This window comes from Geotrypetes seraphini, chromosome 7 (assembly GCF_902459505.1).
Source record: "Geotrypetes seraphini chromosome 7, aGeoSer1.1, whole genome shotgun sequence".
Taxonomy (NCBI): domain Eukaryota; kingdom Metazoa; phylum Chordata; class Amphibia; order Gymnophiona; family Dermophiidae; genus Geotrypetes; species Geotrypetes seraphini.
The window spans coordinates 196,307,251-196,333,591 of record NC_047090.1 but is presented as its reverse complement, the minus strand read 5'-3'; the positions used below and the strand labels follow the sequence as shown (position 1 = coordinate 196,333,591).

General features: G+C 43.3%; 1 protein-coding gene across 4 annotated transcripts in view; it reads right to left on the bottom strand.

Annotated features, from left to right (window-relative positions):
• Positions 1-26,341, bottom strand: part of ALDH6A1 (aldehyde dehydrogenase 6 family member A1) — a 172,552-nt gene that overhangs the window by 34,503 nt on the left and 111,708 nt on the right. For 3 of the 4 annotated variants that reach the window (XM_033951060.1, XM_033951056.1, XM_033951057.1), the window contains exon 10: positions 24,332-24,511. The exons of the other annotated variant lie outside the window; for it this stretch is intronic. In XM_033951060.1, coding sequence (XP_033806951.1) covers positions 24,332-24,511 — 180 coding nt within the window. The remainder of the gene's footprint in view (positions 1-24,331; positions 24,512-26,341) is intronic. 4 annotated transcript variants of the gene reach the window in all.

Here is a 26,341-nt window from a genome sequence, read left to right as displayed (position 1 = left end):
GAACAATTGTGATTTTATAAATACAAATATACAGAGCACAGACCAACAAAACCCCTGTCTCCCCTCCCCTTCACATATATCCCCTCTACTATCAAGAAAACTGAACAAACCAAGTTCATAGAAATATCATGCTAACAGAATACTGCAGTCCCCAGTTATGTCTCTAGCAGGATATATATTTCAAATCTGATATATTCTAATCACAAAATAGAAATAAAATTATTTGTTTCTACCTTTTGTTGTCTCTGGTTTCTGCTTTCATCTTCTTTTCACTCTCTTCTTTCCAGCGTCTGCCCTCTCTGTCTCTTCAATCCAGCATCTGCCTCTTCCATCTACTGTCTGACCTCTCCCCCTTCCATATGGTATTTGTCTTCTTTCTATGCCCCCTCTCCCCTTTTCATCCAGTATGTGCCCCTCTCTCCTTTTTACACGATTCACTCCAGCTTCACTGCTCTTTTCATTTTTATCTCTCCTACACCAGATCTAGCATCTTTGCCCCTCTCAATTTCTCTGCTGACCCGCCTTCCCTTCTCATTCCTGTCTCTCCCCTTCCCCTCCTCTAATCTCCCTGCAAGCGGTTTCCTTCCTTTTTTCTTCTCCCTTCCCTCCTCCCCCTGTCCAGCAGTAACTCTCTTCCCTTTCCTTTCCCTCCTCCCCTCCCAGCAGCATCTCTCCTTCTCCCTCCCTCCAGTTCCAGTAGCAGCTGTCCCTTTTTCCCCCTTGCCCAGCAGCTTCCCAGGCTCCTTTCCCTCTCCCCTCCCAGCAGCATCTCTCCTTCTCCCTCTCCAGGTGCAGTAGCAGCTGTCCCTTTTTTCTTTCACCATACCCACCAGCTTCCCAGACTCCTTTTCCCTCCTCCCCTCCCAGCAGCATCTCTCCTTCTCCCTCTCCAGGTCCAGTAGCAGCTGTCCCTTTTTTTTTTTTTTCACCATGCCTAGCAGCTTCCCAGACTCCTTTCCCTCCTCCTCTCCCAGCAGCATCTCTCCTTCTCCCTCTCTCCAGGTCCAGTAGCAGCAGTCCCTTTTTTTTTTTTCACCATGCCCAGCAGCTTCCCAGACTCCTTTCCCTCCCCCCTCCCAGCAGCATCTCTCCTTCTCCCTATCCAGGTCCAGTAGCAGCTGTCCCTTTTTTTTTCACCATGCCCAGCAGCTTTCTCCCCTCCTAGCAACTCTCCTTACTGGCCAGCGCTGCGATTCAGTAAGGCAGCCTCGGGTCCTTTGTTGGGTTGCACCGCCTCTGAGGAAAGAGGAAGTTGTATCATCAGAGGCAGCCCGACTCAGCAAAAGCTCCAAGGCTTCCTTCTTCAATCGCTGCGTTTGTAAGGAGAGCCGCTGGGAGGGGAGAAAGCACAGTGTGAGGCTCCCTATTACCTCTCCGGCCCTGCGCGAAGGACAGCTCCTCGATCTTGCCGGTCCTGCGCGGACCGGCAGGAAATTGAAGAAGTTGATCTCGCCGGTCAAGTGCGGACCGGCAGGAATTTTCTGCAGACCAGCGGTTGAAGAACTGTGCCCTTTGTAATTCTTGATAAAGTTTAAAAAAAAAAAAAAAAAAAATCGATCCACTTGTATCCATTATACCACTGAGGATTTTGTAGACTTCAATCAAGTTTCAAGTTTATTAAAATTTTTGATTAATCGCTTAATCGTACTTCAAAACGATGAACATACATAAAAAAACAATTAAAATAACAATATTAAAAGTAATACATTATTTAAACATAAACATTAAAATAAACTAGACTATATACAAACTTAACAAACAAGAACAAAAAGGTGAAGGGGATTTGAACTACAAATTATTATAGAAAAGGAGGTCAGGTAAAAACACAAGGTTAGGAATTTAAGGTGAATGGTCAAATACAACATTATTAATAAATTCAAGATTAAGAATTATTGCTCGAAAGCATCTTTGAAAAGGAATGTTTTTAAATTAGTCTTAAATTTATCAATATTATGTTCTTCTCTTAAATAAATTGGAAGAGAATTCCAGATTTGTGGGGCAGTAACAGAAAAGATAAATTGTCTTCTAGTGTTGATGATCTTGAGAGTAGGAATTGTCAGTAAATGTTGTTCGTTTGACCGCAATATTCTGTTTGAGGAGTAAGGAATCAGTGATTTAAAAATAAATGCGGGTGTTTTAAAAAGCATTGATTTAAAAGTGAGTAGGCATAGTTTATAAGTTATTCTATGAGATACCGGAAGCCAATGAGCGTTCTTAAGAAGTGGTGTTATGTGATCAAATTTTTTTGTCTTTGTTATAAGTTTAATGGAAGTATTTTGTATGATTTGTAGACGTCTAATTTCACTTTGTGCAATTCCTTTAAAAAGGGCGTTGCAGTAATCGATTTTAGAGATTACTAAGGAGTGGATAAGGATATTAAGTGATTTAGAACAAAGATATTGTGAAAGGGAACGGATTTGACGAAGTCTATAGAAAGATGATTTGACGATACTACCAATATGTTCGTGAAAAGTTAATTTACTGTCGAATATAACTCCCAGGATTTTAATGGTATTAACCGATTGCAAGGGAATATTTTTTATAGTAATAGGGGCAATAAGTTTAGGAATTTCTTTCCATGGGAAAAGCATCGTCTTTGTTTTTTCAATATTAAGGGCCAACCTATTTATATCTAAACATTGATAAATTTGTTCAAGTTTATTGTTAATTGCTATGATATCCAAAGAATTGTTGGGATCTAAAGGGTGTAAGAGCTGAATATCATCAGCGTATGCAAATACATGAAAACCTATAGATTGGCAGACGATCATTAAGGGGGCAAGAAAGATATTGAAAAGTAGGGGAGAGAGAATAGATCCTTGGGGAATACCATGAGAAGTTAGTGAACTTTTAGAATTTGAATTATTAAATGCAACAGTAGATGTACGATCAGAAAAGTAAGATACAAACCAAGATAAAACTTGGTCGGTGATACCAATTGAATGTAGTCTCCCCTTAGCTATCTCTTTTCCAAGATGAAGAACCCTAACCTTTTTAGTCTTTCCTCATATGAGAGGAATCCCATCCATTTTATCATCTTGGTCACACTTCTTTGAACCTTTTCTAGTTCCACTGTATCTTTCTTGAGATAAGGCCAACAGAATTGAATGCAATATTCCAAGTGAGGTTGCACAATGAAGCGATATAGAGGCATTATAATATTCTTAGTCTTGTTAACCGTCCTTTTTAAAATAATTCCCAGCATCTTGTTTGCTTTCTTGGCCGCCACTGCACTGCACAAGGTTTCATCGTATTGTCTACAATGGGGCACAGACACTGTTATGGCCAAAGACAAAGTCCGCAGCCTAAGAGTAATTCTCGACTCAAACTTATCACTCACAGATCATATATCCAAATTAGTGTCATCTTCCTTTTACTACCTCCTCCAGGTAAAATGCATACACGCATACTTCTCAGAATCTGAATTCGCCCAACTACTGTACGCTTTTGTACTATCCCACTTATATTATTGCAACACACTAGTAGTGGGTCTACCTACCAAAACCCTCTCCTGCAATCCAACTCCTGAAACACCTAGGCATCCGCGATCACATTACCCTTGCACTAGTATCCATGCACTGGCTGCCAATTAAAAAATGCTGTGATTTCAAGGCCCTGGTCCTTGCCTTCAAAACCTTCCATGAGATGATTCCGAACTATATGACAACTAAACTACAAATCTACTTCCCAAACCGACCACTGAGATCCCAAGACACGGATGACTGACCCTGCTGCCTGGTCGCTCTCTTAAGACTGAACAGCCCGCAAATGCTCCTACTCGCATTTCATACCTAGATTATGGCAGATACCTAGATCTGTTAGAATACTAGATGGACTATGAAGCTTCAGGAAGGCCGTAAAAACCTTCCTCTTTACAAACCCAGCGCCTTAATAACATGCACCCAGAAACTTAGCACCTCCACTATCTGACTTATGGAACACATTCCTAGTACATTCCTAGCCATTCCTAGTACAACATTAACTGTGCTACCTGTCACTCAGATGCTGTATAGTGAACTATATTTTGTCATGTCTATATTGTCAACTATGTCATCTATGTCATGTCTTGGCCCACATTGTGAATGTACTCTTGTACATTCTGGGCTCCTTTGAGAGGATGGGCTAAACAAACGAGCAAATACATAAATAAATGACACCCAAATTAGAGAATGACACAGTGGCAGGTAGCTGCTGGTAACCTGCCGAAACGAGGGAGAGAAAAGAAGTGGTCACCGTGGGTACAGGGAGGCGGCCATTCACCGCCCTGTGGAGTGGTGAATGGCCTTGTCTCTGCATACTCCCTCCTTCCATACTGATAGCTGCCGCCGCCTGATCATTTCCCTCCCTCCATCCCTTCTGATTGCTGCCGCCCGATCGCCACAGTCTGAGCATCTCCCTCCCTGCTCCTTACTTTTGCAGCAGGCAATTTCTCTAAAAGTGCTTCCTACCAGCTGCCGGAGCGTTGAAATCGCATGTGGTTGCCGTAAAGGTCATCTCTGACGAAAACCGGAAGTTGCATCAGAGACGACCTTTCCTGCAGCCACACGCAATTTCAACACTCCGGCTGCTGGTAGGAAGCACTTTTAGAGAAATTGCCTGCCGCGAAGTTAAGGAGCAGGGAGGGAGAAAAGGAGGAAAGGTGGGGTGGAGAAGAACAGACGCTGAAGGGACCTGGGGAAGGTGGGGTGGGGAGGAACACGCTGAAGGGACCTGGGGAAGGTGGGGTGGGGAGGAACACGCTGAAGGGACCTGGGGAAGGTGGGGTGCGGAGGAACAGACACTGAAGGGAACTGGGGAAGGTGGGCTAGAAAAGAACAGACGCTAAAGGGAACTGGGGAAGGTGGGGTGGGGAGGAACAGACGCTGAAAGGAAATGGGAAGAGTGAGATTCCAGAATATGGGGGCTCGGAGTGAAGGGAAGAAGAAGGGTGGCAGACCAATTGATGTGGGGGTGGAAGGAGAGATGGAAGGGAGAGGCACAGTAACAGAGCATATGAAAGAGAAAGAGAAGGCAGACAGTGGATGGAAAGAAATGAATGAGGAGAAGATGAGGAAAGCAGAAACCAGACAACAAAGGTAGAAAAAATTTTTTATATTTATTTTATTTTTTTTGCTTTAGGATAAAATAGTATATTAGTTGTGTTGATAAAAATTTATACACAAAGCCCTGCCAGCTGAACATCTCTTTCTCTAGTTCAGCAGCCAGAACTTTGATTTATAAGGAAGGAATAGGCTAAATATTACAATACTGAGACTTGTATGGATGCTGCAGGGATAGTAGTCGCGGGGATGGGGACGGGGTGGTGTCAGGGACGGTGGCCATGGGGACGGGGACAAATTTTATCCCCGTGTCATTCTCTAACCCAGATCTTTTCCTTGGGTACTAACCCCCAAGGTGGACCCTAGCATCCCACAACTGTAATTCGGGTTATTCTTCCCAATGTGCATCACTTTGCATTTGTCCACATTAAATTTCATCTGCCATTTGGACGCCAAGTCTTCCAATTTCGTAATGTTTTCCTGCAGTTTTTCATAGTCCGCATGCGTTTTAACAATTTAGTGTCATCTGCAAATTTAATCACTTCACTCATAGTTCCAATTTCCAGATAATTTATAAATAAGTTAAATTGTACCGGTTCCAGTACAGATCACTGCGGCACACCACTATTTACCATCCTCCATTGTGAAAAATGGCCATTTAACTCTACCCTTTGTTTTCTGTCCGATAACCAATTCTTAATCCACAATTCAACACTGTCTCCTATCCCATAACTCTTTAATTTTCTCAGGAGCCTCTCATGAGGAACTTTGTGAAAAGCTTTCTGGAAATCTAGATACACTACATCAAGCGGCTCGCCTTTATCCACAAGTTTATTTACACCTTCAAAGTAGTCAAGCAAATTGGTGAGGCAAGACCTCCCCTCGGCTGAGCTCATGCTGACTCTGTCTTATTAAATCATGTTTGTCTATATGTATTTTTTTATAATTGTTTCCACTATTTTGCATAGCACTGAGGTCAGGTTTACCAGTCTGTAATTCTCCGGATCTCTGGGCGTGGAAGCGAACTCCGCCCCCTCCCCTCCCAACGGTGCACCGCTGAGCCAGTTGGAAGGCTCAGCGGGATCTCCCCAACAGTTTAAAAGTTTGCTTTTGCCGGTTTCTGTTTCTTTTACCTCTCGACGGACCTCAACACCTCCCCCCAAGGACCGGGAGCACTCGGGGCAGAGCGGGAGCAGAGTAAGGCACACTCTGGGCGTGGGAGCGAACTCCGCCCCCTCCCCTCCCGACGGTTCACCGCTGAGCCAGTTGGAAGGCTCAGAGGGATCTCCCCAACAGTTTAAAAGTTTGCTTTTGCCGGTTTCAGTCTCTTTTACCTCTCGACGGACCTCAACACCTCCCCCCACGGACCGGAAGCACTCGGGGCAGAGCGGGAGCGAACTCCGCCACCTCCCCTCCCGAGGGTGCACCGCTGAGCCAGTTGGAAGGCTCAGCGGGATCTTCCCAACAGTTTAAAAGTTTGTTTTTGCCGGTTTCAGTTTCTTTTACCTCTCGACGGACCTCAACACCTCCTCCCACGGACCGGGAGCACTCGGGGCAGAGCGGGAGCAGAGTAAGGCACACTCTGGGCGTGGGAGCGAACTCCGCCCCCTCCAATCCCAACGGTGCACCGCTGAGCCAGTTGGAAGGCTCAGAGGGATCTCCCCAACAGTTTAAAAGTTTGATTTTGCCGGTTTTAGTTTCTTTTACCTTCTCGCCGGTCCTCAACACCTCCCTCCACAACTCACTCTCCTACCCAGACACTAAACACAGCCAACAACCTAATCACTGGAAACTACACTGCCTCTACCAGCAGCTCCACCTCCATAATGAAGCTAATTCCACAAACAAACACCCAGATTATCATATTAATAATCCTTCTCATATCCAGCTGTAAGGTAGAAGCAAACAACCTACCCAACATTCCCATTAGCTCAATTGCAATCAAAACCCTTCACCCTAACAGGAGAGTTCCAATAGACAGAAACTCCAACCATCAAACAAGCGTTCAACACCCCATAACACCAGCATGGGGAAGAAGAGCAACACAACCCAAGACCAAACCGCACCATAACCCAAATTCACTCATCTACCCTAAAATGATTCACAACCACCAAACAGAAACCACCACCCTTAACTGTGCCTACTTAAACGTCAGAGCCCTAGGTCCAAAAACAGAACTTATAAAAACCTGGATAAAAAACGAAAACCTAGACTGCCTCTTCCTCACAGAAACCTGGCTAACATCGGACACAGACCCAAGAATTACAGAAGTCTGCCCTCAAGGATACAAAATTACAGTGACCTGCAGAGAGAAAAAAAGAGGAGGTGGATTAGCGATCTTACTCAAAGATTCCCTAACCTTAAACATATTGGAAAAAACTTCTACCCCTTACATGGACCTTTTAGCATGTCAAATCTCTTCCACCGCACTGAAAAACTCACTAAACTGCATGCTCTGTTAACACCGGGAAACTGGGCCATGGTTAGATCCAAATTTGAAAACTTCATATACCAAAACTTACTTACAGCAGCACACAATCTTATCCTAGGAGACCTAAACCTTCATCTTGAAGACCATTCATCCAAGCCAGTAGACAATCTACTTTCTTTCCTCAATGCCCTATCCTTCCAAATTTTAAACCCACAAACTACTCATGAGAAAGGACACCAACTGGACATTGCAGCCTTCATGACCCATCAAACATCTACTTCAGAAATTAAAACGTCTAATGGAACCTGGTCCCCATCCCTCTGGTGAGACCACTACACTTACACCTTCAACATCATCTGGACCAAAAACAAATCCAAACCAATATCCAAAATAGTAACCTACACATCATGCAAATGCATCGAGCCCACCATTTTCTGGTCAAAAGTAGATGAAAAATCCAAGAAGATAACCCCAAAGACTTCATTTCACACTGGGGCTATTTGAGCAACAACATCCTTGATGAACAAGCCCCACTTCGAACCAAAACCAGAACATGCAGACGATCAGACCAATGGTTAGACGAAGAATTACTCCTACTCAAGAGACAATGTAGACGTCTGGAAAGAAAATGGAGAAAAACCAACCAAGATCACACGAAAACAACCTGGAAAAAATTTAATAAACAATACAAACTTCTATTAAAAGAAAAGAGAAAAGAACATTACACCAACCTAATAGGCACGGAAACCCAAGACACCAAAAAACTATTCCAAATATTAAAAGATCTAACTAACACCATACCCTATTTGACCACTAACAATAACTCCTCCCCTTCAGCCTCCCTCCTAGCTGAACACTTCAAGAATAAAATTACAAACACCAGAGCTACTCTCATTAGTAACCCAACCCACCTACTTGAAGTCACAATACTCCCCACAGAAAATGAATCTTGTGCTGCAGATAGATCTTGGTCCTAATTCCCTAAGATACATTGGACCGAATTCAACAAACTCTACAATAAGTACAGCTACGCATCATGTGAACTCAATCACTGCCCGCCATATCTCCTGTCATCAGCGAGCACTAAGTTCCGTACCTTACTCCTACACTGGATACAAACTATGCTCACAGATGGCATTTTCCCGAATGACCTCAGCAAAATCATCATCACCCCAATCTTAAAAGACCCAAAAAGACCAACAGACCTCTCATCCAACTACAGACCAATAGCCTCAATACCTCTATATATCAAACTAACAGAAGGATTAGTAGCCAAATTCCTCACCAACTATCTCGAGGACCATAACTTACTCCATCCCACGCAATCCGGCTTCAGAACTAACTTCAGCACAGAGACACTACTAGGCTCCTTTATCGACACAGCAAGACAACACCTCAGCATTGGAAAAAAAATGCTGCTCATACAGTTAGACCTGATGGCGGCATTTGACCTGGTAGACCATAACATCCTACTGCAAATCTTGGACTCAATAGGCATCTCAGATAAAGTATACTCATGGTTTGAAGGTTTCTTAAAATCCAGAACATACAAAGTAAAATCAGACAAAGAAAAATCCAAACCTTGGTCCAACCCCTGCGGCGTTCCACAAGGGTCCCCACTGTCTCCTACTCTCTTCAACCTATATACGGCCTCTCTTGGCGTTTACCTGAACAAACAAGGCCTATCCTCTTATAGCTATGCTGATGACATCGCCATCCTCATTCCTTTCGACCAACCAATGCTCTTAATGTCAGACACACTACACAGAACTCTAGCTACAGTTACGACTTGGATGGAAGACCACAAACTGAAACTCAACCCAGACAAAACTAAATTCATTCTCCTAGAAAATAACAAAATCCCAACCATAACCAACTTAGAAATCAACTCTATCAACTACCCTTTGCAAACCACCCTAAAACTTCTAGGTATGACTATTGACAGAGGCTGCACCATGCAACCACAAATTAACAAAATAATACAGAAATCTTTCGCAGTTATGAGAAACCTTAGACAAGTCCGAAAATTCTTTGAAAAAACACAATTTCAGCTCCTAGTACAATCTCTAATCCTAAGTATCCTAGACTATTGCAACATCCTCTACCTCCCCTGCCCTGCAATAATGATTAAACAACTACAGACAATTCAGAATACAGCTCTGAGACTCGTCTATTCATTGAAAAAACATGATCACATTACTGAGGCATTCATCAATTCTCATTGGCTTCCAATCCAGGAAAGAATACAATTTAAATTCTACTGTATACTATTTAAAACTATAAATGGAGACAGCCCAACCTACCTAAACGACCGCCTCATCCAAACCACCTCTACCAGGCATAGAAAAACACACACCCCATTCACTTACCCCCCAATCAAAAATTAAAACGGAAAAAACTATACAACGGACTACTGGCCACTCAGGCAGCAAAGACAGACAACCAAGTCTCCAACCTATTGACAACAACCCCAGACTACAAGATGTTCAGAAAGGAAATAAAAACTATACTCTTCAAGAAATCCCTTAATAAAGCTTAATACCATGATAAAGCTTAACCCCCCTCTTACCATCCCCTCCCTAACCCCAGATCCTACTTTTCCCTCTCTTGGAAACCTTCTCTGATCTAACGTTGTAACCCTTTTTCCATAACTCTTTTTGTAATCCGCTTTGAACCGAAAGGTAATGGCAGAATAAAAATCTGTAATGTAATGTAATCTCCCCTTGGACCCATTTTAAAAATTAGCATAACATTGGCCACCCTCCAATCTTCAGGTACTATAGATGATTTTAGCGACAGGTTATAGATCACTAACAAATCAACAATTTCATGTTTAAGTTCTTTCAGTACCCTGGGATGTATACCATCTAGCCATTATACTTAGTAAACACTAAAGGAGCAGAAGAAGCAGGAGCACGGGGTAAGCAGAGGGAGAAAGGAGGAGGGAGAAAACCAAAGGCAGGCAAAGCGAGGCAAGGCATAGAGAGGGGCAGAGGCAAGAGATAACTCCGTCCACCCCTCCAACGTCAGCGGCACCCCGCAGCCGATCTCCCCCTTAAAAGGGGAGGAGCCAACGGCGCGCAGCCGTTCAGCGTGCAGCGAAGGCGAGCGGCAAAGGCGCTTGCCTTAGCGAGAGCGCCTTTGCGAAGGGCCTTAAGAAGGGCAGAGTCAGGACATCAAGGAAGGGCAACAAGGTAAAGAAACCAACAACACAGCAATCAATAAGAACTTAAAAAGCAAAACAAAGCAGGCACAGAGGGCACTTACATATGTAACAGCAGCAGGTCATATGTAAACTGTTAACTTAAAGTACGAACACCAGCCAACACAGAACACCTCACACATACTCACACAGGTACAACACAGGTACAACACTAGACAAAAATGACACATTAGGAGTGGATACAGGGCACAACATACAACAAAGGGACTAAGAAAGTAGCTAGCAGCAGACACAGAAGAACACACATACTCACACAGGTACAAAAATACCGTAAAGAAGAAAGGACTACAAAAAAAAATTTTTAAAAAGGCGAACAACAATGGAAGCAGAGGGAATCCAGAAAATGAGCTTTCCAGTGTTCTGCACAGACTGTCATATGTATGACTACCTCCCCTCGGGGAGACAGTCATATGTATGCGGTCGGTGTCAGGAGCTGAAAAGCTTGAAGAAGGAAGTCAAGCGACTAGAGAACAAGATACAGAAGCTAGAAGGACCCAATCAAGACAGCTGAGGACTTCATGAGTGAGAGACACATTGAAGAGGAAGTCAGGGAACTCGAGAAATTCATTGAGGAAGCCTACAGGAGGAGGGTGGAAGAGAACGAACTTCAGGTGAAAGATGAAATTACACCAACATCAACATGGAAAGGAGAACAAGAAGCACACCAAGGATATTGACCTGAGACCAAAACAAAAATTGAAGAAGGGGAAGTCTGCGATCCTAGTGGGAGATTCAATCCTGAGGCATGTGGACAGCCACATAGCAGGAGGGAGAGAGGATCGACTAGTGGCCTGCCTCCCAGGAGCAAGAACAAAGGACGTAGTTGACAAAATTGGAAAGATAATGGAAGGAGCGGAGACAGAAGAGACTGCAGTAATGATCCACATCGGGACAAATGATGTCAGCAAGAGAGACTCCAGAAGAAGTGTGCTGATAGAACAGTTCAAGATTCTGGGAAGGAAGTTGAAGATGAGAACTAGGAAGATAGCGTTCTCAGAGATCCTACCAGTACCGAGGGCAGATGTGAAAAGGCAGGAGGAACTACAATCAATAAATGCATGGATGAGGAGATGGTGTGAGGAAGAGGGGTTCCACTTTGTGAAGAACTGGACAACATTCTGGGGCAAGAGCAAGCTTTACAGGAGAGATGAACTGCACCTGAGCGCGGCGGGAACTAGACTATTAGCAAACAACGTCAGGAGAGGAATAGAGCAGGCTTTAAACTAGGAAGAAGGGGAAAGCTGACAGTCGACCAAACGTCGATGATTCAGAAGAAAGTATCCCGCGAAGATACTAAGGGGGAAAAAGGCTGGGAAGAAACAAAGGGCAAATTATAGGAGTTGACTAACCCGGAAGAGGAGATTAGGAAGATTGTAGCGAAGAGAAGAAACTAAAGATCAAAGCACAGGGAAAGGAAATAAAGACAAGAAAACACCAGGATCTAAATTGCATATATACCAATGCAAGGAGCCTAAGGAACAAAATGGGGGAACTAGAAGTCATGGTCAAAGCAGAGGACATAGACATCATTGGAGTCTCTGAAACATGGTACAAGCTCTATCGCCAGGACAGGTCAGGACAGAAAGGAGGTGGAATTGCCCTTTACATAAAAGAAAGCATACACTCGACCAGAGTGGACACAGCAGAGACGACCAACAAACTGGAATCGCTATGGGTTAAAATACCTGGAAGGAAAGGGCCTGAGATAAAGATAGGCCTATACTATCGTCCACCTGGACAAACCGAAGATGTCGACGAAGAAATGAAAGCAGAGATAAAGAGAGAATGCAAAAGCAGTAACACGGTTATTATGGGAGACTTCAACTATCCCGGGATAGACTGGAATCTTGGAAGCTCATTATGCACTAGGGAGACAGAATTCCTGGAGGCTACACAAGGTTGCTTCATGGAGCAGCTTGTTGGAGAACCGATGAGAGGAAATGCCACTCTGGATCTAATCCTAAATGGGTTAAGGGGACCTGCAAAGGAAGCGAAAGTAGTGGGACCGTTGGCAAACAGCGATCATAATATGATCAAGTTCAAGGCTGAAGTAGGAATACAGAAGGGAAAGAGAACCATAGCGACAACTTTCAACTTCAAGAAAGGGAACTACGAAGCGATGAGGAGAATGGTAAGGAAGAAACTTAGGAACACTTCCAAGAAATTGCAGACGGTAGAGCAAGCCTGGTTTTTTTTTCAAGGACACGGTGAGCGAGGCGCAAAATCTGTATATCCCCAGATTCAGAAAGGGGTGCAAAAAGAGTCGAGCAAAAGACCCGGCCTGAATAACTAAAGAAGTGAAGGAAGCGATAGGCGATAAGAAGACTTCATTCAGGAAAAAGGACAAAACTAAGGAGAACTGGAAAGACCACAGGAAGAGAGACTACCAGGGAGGCACGAAATTTCAAACTGTTCTTCAAATACGTTAAAGGGAAGCAGCCAACTAGGGAGAAGGTGGGACTGCTGGATGACTGAGACAGGAAGGGAGTGGTGAAGGAGGAGAAAGAAGTTGTAGAAAGACTTAACATGTTCTTTTTGTCTGTATTTACAACATACCGGAACCAGACCAAATCTTCAAAGGAGACCAAAAAGAAAAATTAACATCCATGGAAGTAAGACTCGAAGACGTACGCAGGCAAATAGAAAAATTAAAAACTGATAAATCCCCGGGTCCAGGAAGGAATTCACCCAAGGGTTCTGAAGGAACTAAAGGAGGAAATAGTGGAAATACTGCAGCAAATTTGCAATCTATCACTGAAAACAGGCATGATCCCGGAGAATTGGAAGATAGCCAATGTTATGCCCATCTTTAAAAAGGGATCAAAAGGTGACCCGGGAAACTACAGACCGGTGAGTCTGACCTTGGTTCCGGGAAAGATGGCGGAAGCACTAATAAAAGACAACATCGATGTGCATTTTGAAAGAAATAAACTTCTGATAACCAGCCAACATAGATTCTGCAAGGGGAGATCGTGCCTAACGAACTTATTGCACTTCTTCGAAGGAATTAACAAACGGATGGACTAAGGAGACCCCATAGACATAGTATATCTAGATTTCCAAAAAGCCTTTGACAAGGTACCCCATGAATGCCTACTTCGGAAACTAAAGAACCATGGGGTGGAAGGAGACATACACAGATGGATCAAAAATTGGTTGGCAGGTAGGAAACAGAGGGTAGGTGTGAAGGGTAGGGCCACTACTTGGACTGGAGGAAGGTCACAAGTGGTGTTCCGCAGGGGTCAGTGTTCGGACCGCTGCTATTTAATATATTTATAAATGACCTAGAAACAGGGACGAAGTGTTAAATAATAAAATTTGCAGATGACACCAAACTATTTAGTGGTGCTCGGACTAAAGAGGACTGTGAAGAATTGCAAAGGGACTTGAACAAACTAGAGGAATGGGCAATGAGATGGCAGATGAAGTTCAACGTGGAGAAATATAAAGTATTACATGTAGGAAGCAGTAGCCCAAGGTATAGCTATACGATGGGAGGGATGTTATTGAATGAGAGTACCCATAGAAACATAGAAGATGAGGCCATTCGGAAAAGTTGAAAGGGGACAGATTCAATACAAATGCCAGGAAGTTCTTCTTTACCCAACGTGTGGTGGACGCTTGGAATGCGCTTCCAGAGGACGTTATAGGGCAGAATACAGTATTGGGATTTAAGAAAGGATTGGACATTTTCCTGCTGGAAAAGGGAATAGAAGGGTATAAATAGAGGATTACTGCTCAGGTCCTGGACCTGTTGGGCCGCCGCGTGAGCGGACTGCTGGGCAAGATGGACCTCAGGTCTGACCCAGCAGAGGCATTGCTTATGTTATGTTCTTATGACGGCAGAAAAGAGCCACAGCCCATCAAGTCTGCCCACTCCAACAACCCCACCCCCTTGAATTTACCCCCCTAGAGATCCCACATGTGTATCCCATTTCCTTTTAAAATCCGGCATGCTGCTGGCCTGAATCACCTGAAGTGGAAGTTCATTCCAACGATCGACCACCATTTCGGTGAAGAAGAACTTCTTTGTGTCGCCATGAAATTTCCCACCCCTGATTTTCAGCGGATGTCCTCTTGTGGCCGAGGGACCTTTAAAAAAGAAGATATCATCCTCCACCTCAATACGGCCGGTGATATATTTAAATGTCTCTATCATGTCTCCTCTCTCTCTACGTTCTTCGAGTGAATATAGCTGCAATTTATTCAGCCTTTCTTCATACGGGAGGTCTTTGAGTCCCGAGACCATCCTGGTGGCCATTCTTTGAACCGACTCAACTCTCAGCACATCTTTTTGGTAATGTGGCCTCCAGAATTGTACACAATATTCCAGATGAGGCCTCACCATGGATCTGTACAACGGCATTATAACTTCGGGCTTCTGGCTGATAAAGCTTCTTCGGATACAACCCATCATTTGTCTTGCCTATGATGAAGCCTTCTCTACTTGATTGGCAGTCTTCATGTCTTCGCTAATGATCACCCCCAAATCACGTTCCGCCTTGGTCCTAACTAAGGTTTCACCATTTAGTGTGTAAGTTTTGCATGGATTCCTGCTGCCGAGGTGCCTGACCTTACATTTTCTAGCATTGAAGTTTAGCTGCCAAGTCGAGGACCAGTGTTCCAATCGAAGTAGATCCTGCGTCATACTGTCTGGTAAAGTGTTCTCACTTACTATGTTGCATAGTTTGGCGTCATCGGCGAATAATGTGATTTTACCCTGAAGCCCCTGAGTCAGATCTCCCACAAATATGTTGAAGAGGATCGGGCCCAAGACCGAGCCCTGAGGCACTCCACTGATCACTTCTGACGTTTTTGAAGGGGCACCATTCACCACCACTCTCTGAAGTCTACCGTTTAGCCAATCACCGACCCATGTAGTTAATGTCTCTCCCAGTCCCATTGATTTCATCTTGTTCAATAGTCTGCGGTGCGGAACGCTATCAAAAGCTTTACTAAAGTCCAAGTAAACGACGTCTAGGGACTCACACACATCCAGTTTCCTTGTTATCCAGTCAAAGAAACTAATTAGATTGGATTGGCAGGACCTGCCCTTGGTAAAGGGACTTGGGGGTAATGGTGGACAGGACAATGAAGCCGGCAGCACAGTGCGCAGCAGCCGCTAAGAAACGAATAGAATGCTAAGTATAATCAAGAAGGGTATTACAACCAGAATGAAAAAAGTTATACTGCCGTTGTATCGGGCGATGATGTGTCCGCTTCTGGAATAGAGAGCTGCACGGGAATGGGGACGACGGGAATCCCGCGGGACCCGCGGGGATACTGTGGGTTCACCCTTCGGGTCGCGGGGATCCCGTGGGAACGCCTCCGAGGGTCGCGGGGTTCCTGCGGGGCTGGATATACTTAGCTGCGAAGCTCGTCTCCCTACCTGCCCTGCCGCAGTAGTACTACACAGCTGAACGGAAGTCTTCCTGATGTCAGCGCTGACATCGGAGGGAGGGCTTAAGCAAAGCCCTCCCTCCCTCCGACGTCAGCGCTGACATCGTGAAGACTTCCATTCGGCTGTGTAGTACTACTGCGGCAGGGCAGGGAGGGAAAAGGCAGTGTTACAAGACGGGGGGCGGTCCGCCCGGGTGCAGCACAGCCAGCCAGGTCCACCGTCCGACCGACAACAGGCCCGGTCCAACAAACCTCCCTGCCCAGCTGCTGTAAGAAGGTAATTTAGATTTGCGGCTACAGGGAGGGAGGTTTGTTGGACCGGGCCTGTTCTGTTGTCAGTCGGGCGGGTAAGCGCCACAAAGGTAAGGGGCAGGGAGGGAGAAAGGGAGGAAAGGTGGAGTGGAGAGGAAAAGACGCTTAAGGTAAAACTGAGGGGGGAGAAGGACGCTGAAAGCACTGGGGTAGAGAAGGACGCTGAAAGGACATGGGGAAGACGGGGGGGGGGAGAAGGACGCTGAAAGCACATGGGGAAGACAGAGGGGGGAGAAGGATGCTGACAGGACATGGGGAAGATGGGGGGGGGAGAAGGACGCTGAAAGGAAATGGGGAAGAGAGAGTGGGGAGAAGACGCTGGCAGGGAAGAAGACAGAGATGCCAGATTATGGGGGGAGCGGAGGGAAGAAGATGGGTTTCAGACCAATTTGGAAGGGGGAAGAAAGGGAGGCACAGTAACAGAGTAAATGAAAGCGAAGAGAGACAGTGGATGGAAGGAATTGAATGAGAACATGAGGAAAGCAGAAACCAGGCAACAAAGGTAGGAAAAAAATTCTATTTCTTTTTTTTTTTTTGCTTTAGGATAAAGTAGTATATTAGTTGTGTTGATAAAAATTTATAAACATTAGAGGCTCTGGTAGAAACCCGTTTACAAAGTATGTATTCTTCCCAATTAATATTTCTAAATTAATAGTCTTTTTGCTTATTTGTAAATGGGTTTCTACCAGAGCCTTTAATTCAGTAGCATAATTAAATTAAATAACTATTTCTGTAGTTTATAGGGACGGGTAGGGATGGAGGGGATTCCTCGCGGGGACGGGTGGGATTTCTGTCCCCGCGCAACTCTCTAATCTGGAATACTGCATACAACATTGGTCGCCGTACCTTAAGAAGGATATGGCGATACTCGAGAGGGTGCAAAGGAGAGCGACACATCTGATAAAAGGTATGGAAAATCTTTCATATGCTGAGAGATTAGAGGAACTCGGGCTCTTTTCCCTGGAAAAGAAGAGACTAAGAGGGGATATGATAGAGACCTACAAGATCATGAAGGGCATAGAGAAAGTGGAGAGGAACAAATTCTTCAAACTTTCGAAAAACTCAAGGACGAGAGGGCATTCAGAAAAGTTGAAAGGGGACAGCTTCAAAACAAATGCTAGGAAGTTTTTCTTCACCCAACATGTGGTGGACACCTGGAATGCGCTTCCAGAGGGCGTGATAGGACAGAGTACAGTATTGGGGTTCAAGAAGGGATTGGACAATTTTCTGTTGGATAAAGGGATAGAGGAGTATAGATAGAGGATTACTGCAAAGGTCTTGGACCTGTTGGGCCGCCACGTGAGTGGACTGCTGGGCACGATGGACCTCTGGTCTGACCCAGCAGAGGCACTGCTTATGTTCTTAAGTGAGGCAGCTTGGAAACTCCCACAACAAATGTAAACCTCACTGTAGGGATCAATTACAGAATAGGGATCAATTACAGAATAGCACAAGAGCTCTTAACATATCCACATCTGTGATGGTTCTGTTTGAGCTCAAATCCTGGCCTTCTGGTTGAATGTAGCTGGTATGCTTACCACTGTTTTAACTATTGTCTTTTTTACAAAATGTATAAATAAAGACTGAAAACAGCACATATTTCATTTTTACTTATCCTTTAATGCAGTGTGTCTTTAGCATGCCCCGACGGGACCAGTTTCACCCACAAGGGCTTTTTCAAGGGTTCGTAGAGGAGCTCTGCTCTTAGCATCTTTATTTATACATTTTGTAAAAAAGACAATAGTTAAAACAGCAGTAAGCATACCAGCTACATTCAACCAGAAGGCCAGGATTTGAGCTCAAACAGAACCATCACAGATGTGGATATGTTAAGAGATCTTGTGCCATTCTGTAATTGATCCCTAACCAGTGAGGTTTATATTCGTTGTGGATGTATATCAGCCAGCCCAGGTGCTTTATCACTCTTTAACTTGTCGATTTAGTTTAGTACATCTTCCAGGTTCACCAAGATTTCTTTTGATTCCTCCGCCTCATTACCCTTGAAAACCATTTCAGGAAGATTTCTTACAACTTCTTTCGTAAAGACTGAAGCAAAGAATTCATTCACTCTCTCTGCTATGGCCTTATCCTCCCTGAGTGCATTTTTTTACTCCATGATCATCCAACAGTCCCATGGATTCCCTCACAGGTTTTCTGCTTTTGATGTACCTTAAAAAATTGTTACTATGAGTTTTTGCCTCTTTGGCAAGTTGTTCTTCATATTCTTGCTTAGCTTTCTTTATCAATGCTTTCCATTTAACTTGCTAGTGCTTATGCCTCTTCTTAATTTCTTCATTGGGATCCTTATTCCATTCTTTAAAAGATGTTTTCTTGGCTGTAATAGTCTCTCATTTCGCCTTTTAACCATGCCTGCTTTCATTTTCTCTTAAGAACATAAGAAGTTGCCTCCACTGGGTCAGACCAGAGGTCCATCTCGCCCAGCGGTCCGCTCCCACGGCGGCCCATCAGGTCTATGACCTGTGAAGTGGTTTCTGACCACTTCTATAACCTACCTCTAGTTCTATTTGTACCCCTCAATCCCCTTGTCCTCCAGGAACCTATCCAAACCTTTCTTGAACCCCTGTAAAGTGCTCTGGCCTATCACATCCTCCGGAAGCGCGTTCCAAGTGTCCACCACCCTCTGGGTAAAAAAGAACTTCCTAGCATTTGTTCTAAACCTGACCCTTTCAATTTCTCCGAGTGACCCCTAGTGGTTGTGGGTCCCCACAGTTTGAAGAATCTGTCCTTATTCACTTTTTCAATGCCCTTTAGGATTTTGAAGGTTTCTATCATGTCCCCTCTAAGTCTCCTCTTCTCTAGGGAGAACAGCCCCAGCATTTTTAACCTGTCAACGTATGCAAAATTTTCCATACCTCTTATCAGTTTAGTCGCTCTTCTCTGGACTCCCTCGAGTACCGCCATGTCCTTCTTGAGGTACGGCGACCAGTACTGGACACAGTACTCCAGGTGCGGACGCACCATTGCGCGATACAGCGGCATGATGACTTCTTTCGTCCTGGTTGTGATACCCTTTTTGATGATGCCCAGCATTCTGTTCGCTTTCTTTGAGGCTGTCGCACACTGCGCCGAAGGTTTCAATGTTGTGTTCACCATCACCCCAGGTCTCTTTCAAGGTTGCTCACCCCTAGCAATATTCCCCCCATTTTGTAGCTGAACATCGGGTTCTTTTTCCCTACATGCATGACCTTGCATTTCTCTACGTTAAAACTCACTTGCCACTTTTTTGCCCATTCTTCCAGTCTCGTCAGGTCCCTTTGCAGGTCTTCACAGTCTTCCTTCACCCAATTACCAATTAATTTCTTTGATTCATCTCCTTGATTCATTCCTCCCTCCCCTTTATTACGCCCCACCCCACCTCCCTTGATCCACTCTATCCTGCTCCCCAATTTCATCTACTTCGTTGCCTGCAACTCTGTTCAATTAATACTTAACTGTATGTAACTATGTTTAATTAATGTGAACCGCCTAGAACTCACTGGGTATGGCGGTATACAAAAATAAAATTATTATTATTATTAATTACCAATTAATTTCTTTGAGTCATCTCCAGAAAAGTGAGTCTCCTGTATAAAACAAACATCCGCATTCTGCTGTTTTAAATATAATAGCGTCTTTTTTCTTTTTATCAGATGATTAAGGCCATTAACATTTAAAGAAAAAATTTTGAAATCCATTATACAAAATGAAACATAATAATTACATATATCCACAAAATAATTATTATATATTCTTTTCCTCACTCTGAAAATCTAAATTAATCCCCACCTCTTTCCCAAAAACCCTCCCATTACTCCCCCAACCCACTCCCCCCAATATAACAGTGCCAACTTCGAAACACACATACTAGATCAAGTAAATGAAAAACTCCCCCCAGGCCAAGATCATAATAATTCTCATAAATATATTAATCATCCTAAATAATAAAATGTAAGTCATTTATTAACCAGAAATCACTTAAATTCTATTCTCAATCAGTGTTTTTCCTCTTTTTTTCCCCTAATGATTAACATAAGAAGATATTTGCTATAATCATATAAACAAAGAATATTCTTCTTCTATTTAACCATATAGTTAAGTCTTCAATATACATATGAATGACTCAATTAGCGAAATTAATACCTATGAATATTCCCCTTTACCCCTTCCACTCCAAAAACATACCCCAATCTTCATGCACTCAAATCCCAACTCATTAACATACAAAATCCAACATCCAACATACTCCCCCTCATAATGCTTACCTCCACATTCACTCATACTACAAGACATCCTTCCACACATAAACTTGAAAACAAGTAAGAGATTATACCCAAAAATAAAAACATGTCAAACTCATCACAAAATATTTTGTTACAAAGGCAATTAAAGAATCTACATTCTATTACAATGATACCATGTAATCTTAAATAAACACAAAGTTATTACATTCTTTCACCTTCAACATGTGACTAATATGTTATTTTATTTATTTATACTTTTTTTTTCCAAACCATAATACCCCATTTTCTATGAAACTTCAGGCTCATACCACCATGGAAGATTCATAATATGGTATATGACAAAATCACTCTTTGCCAGTATTTTGACAGAACACCAAAAAATTAATTATGCTACGCATAGAATATAGCAAACCAGCAAACTTTTTCAAAGCGCAGCATATAATAACATTCCATTTTCAACATCTCCAGGCAATCCCAATGCAGCAATTCATCCGATCTTCTGAAAACTATCTTCAAGTTCTTCTAAATTCAAGGTGCAGCATCCACAGAACTCCATTTAATTTTCTATGCAGCACCAATCCTTAAATTGGGCAAAGATCAGATTTAAAGTGTAAGGCAAAGTGAGGATCTAGCCATATCATACAAGCGACCCTCACACAGTACTGCACATCATGCTTCACAGCTTTCTCCATATTGCCATATCCTTTCATAGATCTTCCATTATTATTTATCCTTTTAAACTTCCACCAACCTTTTTATAATAGAAACACAAACCAAAGAGATGTTTATTCTTCCTTATGACTAATTTTCTAGTATAGCACTGCAGCAAACAACTGTTATAAATGAGCACGTGTCTTTGCCAGAATGTTGAGCCCTTTTCAAAATTAACTGTATCGATTCCATGTTGAAGGATTATTAATCTTGTTATATTCAATTTCTCAGAGATAAATCTTTAAAGGTATCAATACAAAATAAATAAACAGAAACAATAATAAAATAAAAAGAAATACAGTGGTACCTCGGTTTACGAATGCACCAGTTTGCGAGTGTTTTGCAAGACGAGCAAAACACTTGCAAACTTGGTGCCTCGTAAACAGAGCTTGCCTCGCTGTACAAGCGCCCCCCCCCGCGATCCGGCATCTCCCACCAGCGATCCGGCATCCCCCACCGCTCGCGTTGCCACCCCTCCACCGCGATCCCACCTCCCCCCCCGAGCAGTCAACGACACCCCCCTCACCCGACCCGGCACCACATTTTTTAATACATGGAATACATCTGGTCTGGGCTTCCACAATGGTATTTTTAAACAACATCCACACCTGGTTTACACTTCTGACCTTTGCTACAGACCCTTTTTAACCATTTCCCTCATTTTATCGTAGTCACTCTTGCAAAAATTAAATGCCGCTACAGTAAGAACATAAGAATTGCTGCTGCTGGGTCAGACCAGTGGTCCATCATGCTCAGCAGTCCACTCATGCGGCGGCCCTCTAGTCAAAGACCAGCGCCCTAACTGAGACTAGCCCTACCAGCGCATGTTCTTGTTCAGCAGGAACTTGCCTAACTTTGTCTTGAATCCAATGAGGGTGTTTTCCTCTATGACAGATTTCTTTAGCAACATCAATCCAGTTATCAGCTCAAATTTCATTATATTTTCATCACTGTTTCCCAGCGGACCCAACACAGTTACCTCCCGTACTAAGTCCTGTATTCCACTAAGGACCAATTCTAAAACAGCTCCTCTTCTTGTTGGTTCCTGGACCAGATTCTTCAAGAAGCAGTCATTTATGACATCTAGGAATTTTGTCTCCCTAGCATTTGTACCCTTTCTACTCCACTCAGTATTTTGTAGACTTCAATCATATCACCCCTCAACCATCTCTTTTCCAAGCTGAAGAGCCCTAATCTTTTTAGTCTTTCCTCATATGAGAGGAGTTCTATCCCCTTTATCATCTTAGTCGCTCTTCTTTGAACCTTTTATAGTGCCACTATATCTTTCTTGAGATAAGGAGACCAGAATTGAACGCAATACTCCAGGTGAGGTCGCCCCATTGAGTGATACAGAGGCATTATAACATTCTTAATCTTGTTAACCATCTCTTTTTTAAATAATTCCTAGCATTTTGTTTGCTTTTCTGGCTACCACCGCACATTGAGAGAAGGTTTCATCATATTGTCTACAATTTTATTATATTGTCTACAATTAGGAGATGACTCAAAAAACAGCAACAAAAATAGATCTGGTGACTATGAAATCACACACTTCACTAGTTTGGATCCTTAGCTGATTCCATAGCCATCTGACTTCTCAAATTCACTTTTTCATCTAGACGCCACAAATAAAACCCAAAAAAGAACCCAACAAGGAAATCCCCATTTCACTGATAGCTACATCAGGGGTTAATATTCATTTTTATTGTCACTTCACGATCAATATCCTTCATTCCAACTTTGTACGTGCCAGGATATTGATCGTAAAGAGACAGTAAAAAGGAATATTGATGCAGCTATCGGAGAAATGGGGATTTCTCTTGATAACGCTGTTACATACTTTAAAAAGGAGATGGAGCCAGGAGGCAGCCTGGAATGTTTGTTTACCAAAATGATTTAAAGCCAGTATTTATCCTATATAACTCTAGCTACTACACTGCTCAAAGATCCCCATCAGTCCTCTGATGAAGCATGCAGAAAGGCTTGGGAGTGAGGGGGTCATGTGAGGCCTGGCACCTAGGCAGACATGTGGAATGAGGGCTCTGCAGCTGGCTTCTCTGAAACAATAATAATAATTTATTTCTTATATACTGCTATGCACAAACCATATCCTTTGCCAATCAAACCTCTGCAGATACAGGATTAGTTGGGTGGGTGCAGACCTCTAGATTCGGTGGCAAAATCACTGCGCTGGAAAGTGTGGTATGCCAGCATAAAATCCCCAAGATGCCATGAGACAAGCCTAGACTCAGCACTCCTAAAATGGCGACTACCCCAACAGTGCCAGTCAGTGATTGGGCCAAAGAGATCTCTAGATCAGTAATGGTGGTGCTTGATGAGAGTCTTAAGCTCCAAGTTGTTGTTGACAAGATCAGTGAAAAATTTGACTCTCATTCGCAGAGATTAACTGCATTCCACTAAGGACTAAATCTAAAATAGCTCAGCCTCGTGTCGGTTCCTGGTAGCTGTCATTTATTACATCTATGTAGAAATTTTACCTCCCTAGCAATCCCAGATTCAACATTTATCTAGCCAATGTTGGGGTAATTGAAATCAAACACCACTCATCACCATACAAAACTATCAATACACTCCAGTTCAATGCAGGCGCGTGAAACCTTAATTAATCAGAAAATCAAAAATAAACAAAAATATAAAAGTGGAGAAAAAGACCTCAGAATTCTGGAATGGTCTCTCGCTTCTATTTTAACACTCCTTTATAAATTAATTTATTTTTCAGGCAGTAAATTTACAAGTTGTCATGCCAATAAAATGTTTTAAATTGGGTGACAGACTGCATATGTAGATGAGAGAGAGAAAGAAAAGCCAGGCAAAAAGAGAGAAGGAATACAAGGAGTCTGGTAAGGTAAGCCAGTGAGACACTGAAAAGGGCCGGTTGGGTGAGAGAGTACAGATTGTGCAACTGCACAAAAAGTTGATAAATAGCAGCAGTAGGGATTAGCAAATTTCATACCTGTCCCACATCCACGAGATGGCAGTATTTCCGAGCAGTGGCCCCATTAGTAGTGAAGATGGCAGTTCCATTTCCGTAAGGATTCCTATTAACTATTTCAATAGCTTCCGCCAAAGTCTCAGTTTCCAAAACCACCAGAACTGGGCCAAATACTTCTTCTTTGTAGCAAGTCATATTGGGCTGCAGAATCAAATTACATCTCATTCTTGCTTCCAGCTCTCAAAAAGACACCCCCTTCCAAATGTTGCCACTAACAACTGCATATCTCATGTCCCTTTCTCCTCTAGGCCACCAGTAACTGCATACCTAATGTGACCATTTATTTTTTTCATCAAAAGGGCCATCTATTAATTGTCAGTCCCGCCCCAATCCTACCATAGCCCCGCCCCCAATTTCTTCCATTCATTTTTCATGTACACATAAAATCTTATTAATTCATAATGGTAACCATAAAATTAAAAAAACTACAAAGCACACTATACGCAGAGAAAATGTTAATTATCATTTATATTGGGGGGGGGGGTTCAAAGATGTCAAGGAAGATGACTTTAAAATATGCAATGCCACCTCAGTAACTATAGAAAAATAGACAAATGTAGTGCAAAATATTGACAGCAGATATAAATTCTCAAAACTGACATTTTGATCACTAAATTGAAAATAAAATAATTTTTCCTACCTTTGCTGTCTGGTGATTTCATGAGTCTCTGGTTGCGTTTCCTTCTGACTGTGTATCCTTTCTTTCTTTACTCAGGCCCAACAATTGTCCCTTTCTATTTCCTTCCTATGTCCTTAGGGCCCCCAGTGCCTCCTTCCTATGTCCTTAGTGCCCCTTCCTGTGTCCTTAGTGCCCCAAGTGCCTCCTTCCTATGTCCTTAGTGCCCCTTCCTATGTCCTTAGTGCCCTCAGTGCCTCCTATGTCTTTAGTGCCCCCAGTGCCTTCTTCCTTTGTTCTCAATGCCCCTTCCCATGTCCTTAGTGCCCCTTCCCGTGTCCTTAGTGCCCCAGTGCCTCCTTCCTATGTCCTTAGTGCCCTCAGTGCCTCCTTCCAATGTCCTTAGTGCCCCTTCCTATGTCTTTAGTGCCCTCAGTGCCTCCTTCCTATGTCCTTAGTGCCTCCAATGCCTCCTTCCAAGGTCCCCCTCACTGCCTTTCAGACTTTGTCCCATCCTCACCCCCAAAACAGCCTGCCTGCCTGCCTCCCTCCCTCCCTGCTGCGCCAAAGCCAGCCTGTTTGCCTGCTTACCTCCTTCCCTCCCTGCTGCACAAAAAAAAAACAACCCTCCCTCCTTCCTTCCCCCCCCGGTCCACCGCTGCCGCTCTCCTTACCTCCCTGCTGCTAATCACCGCCGAGAAGCCTTCTTCTCGACGTCAATTCTGACGTCGTAGATGATGTTCCGGTTTAAATTTTATGATTTAATGTTAAATATGATAGAAATTCAAGTGCTGTATTCAATTTTAAATTTCATTTATTGCTACACTTGTAAGATGCAAAAATGAATAAAGATTTATTAAAAAGGTAAGAAACATTGGTATATTTTGCTTTTCTTGCCAGAGGAGGAAAACAACATGCTCTGTTCTACCGATAGGAGGATATTTTATTTAATTTAATGTGGTGTCTTATACGAGGGCTGTTCAAAAAGTATCAGATCTGGTCGCCGTACATGAAGGACATGGTACTACTCGAAAGGGTCCAGAGAAGAGCGACTAAGATGGTTAAGGGGTTGGAGGAGCTGCCGTACAGCGAAAGATTAGAGAAACTGGGCATCTTCTCCCTCGAACAGAGAAGATTGAGAAGGGGACATGATCGAAACATTCAAGGCACTGAAGGGGATAGACTTAGTAGATAAGGACAGATAGTTCACCCTCTCCAAGGTAGGGAGAACGAGAGGGCACTCTCTAAAGTTAAAAGGGGATAGATTCTGTACAAACGTAAGGAAGTTCTTCTTCACCCAGAGAGTGGTGGAAAACTGGAACGCTCTTCTGGAGGCTGTTATAGGGGAAAACACT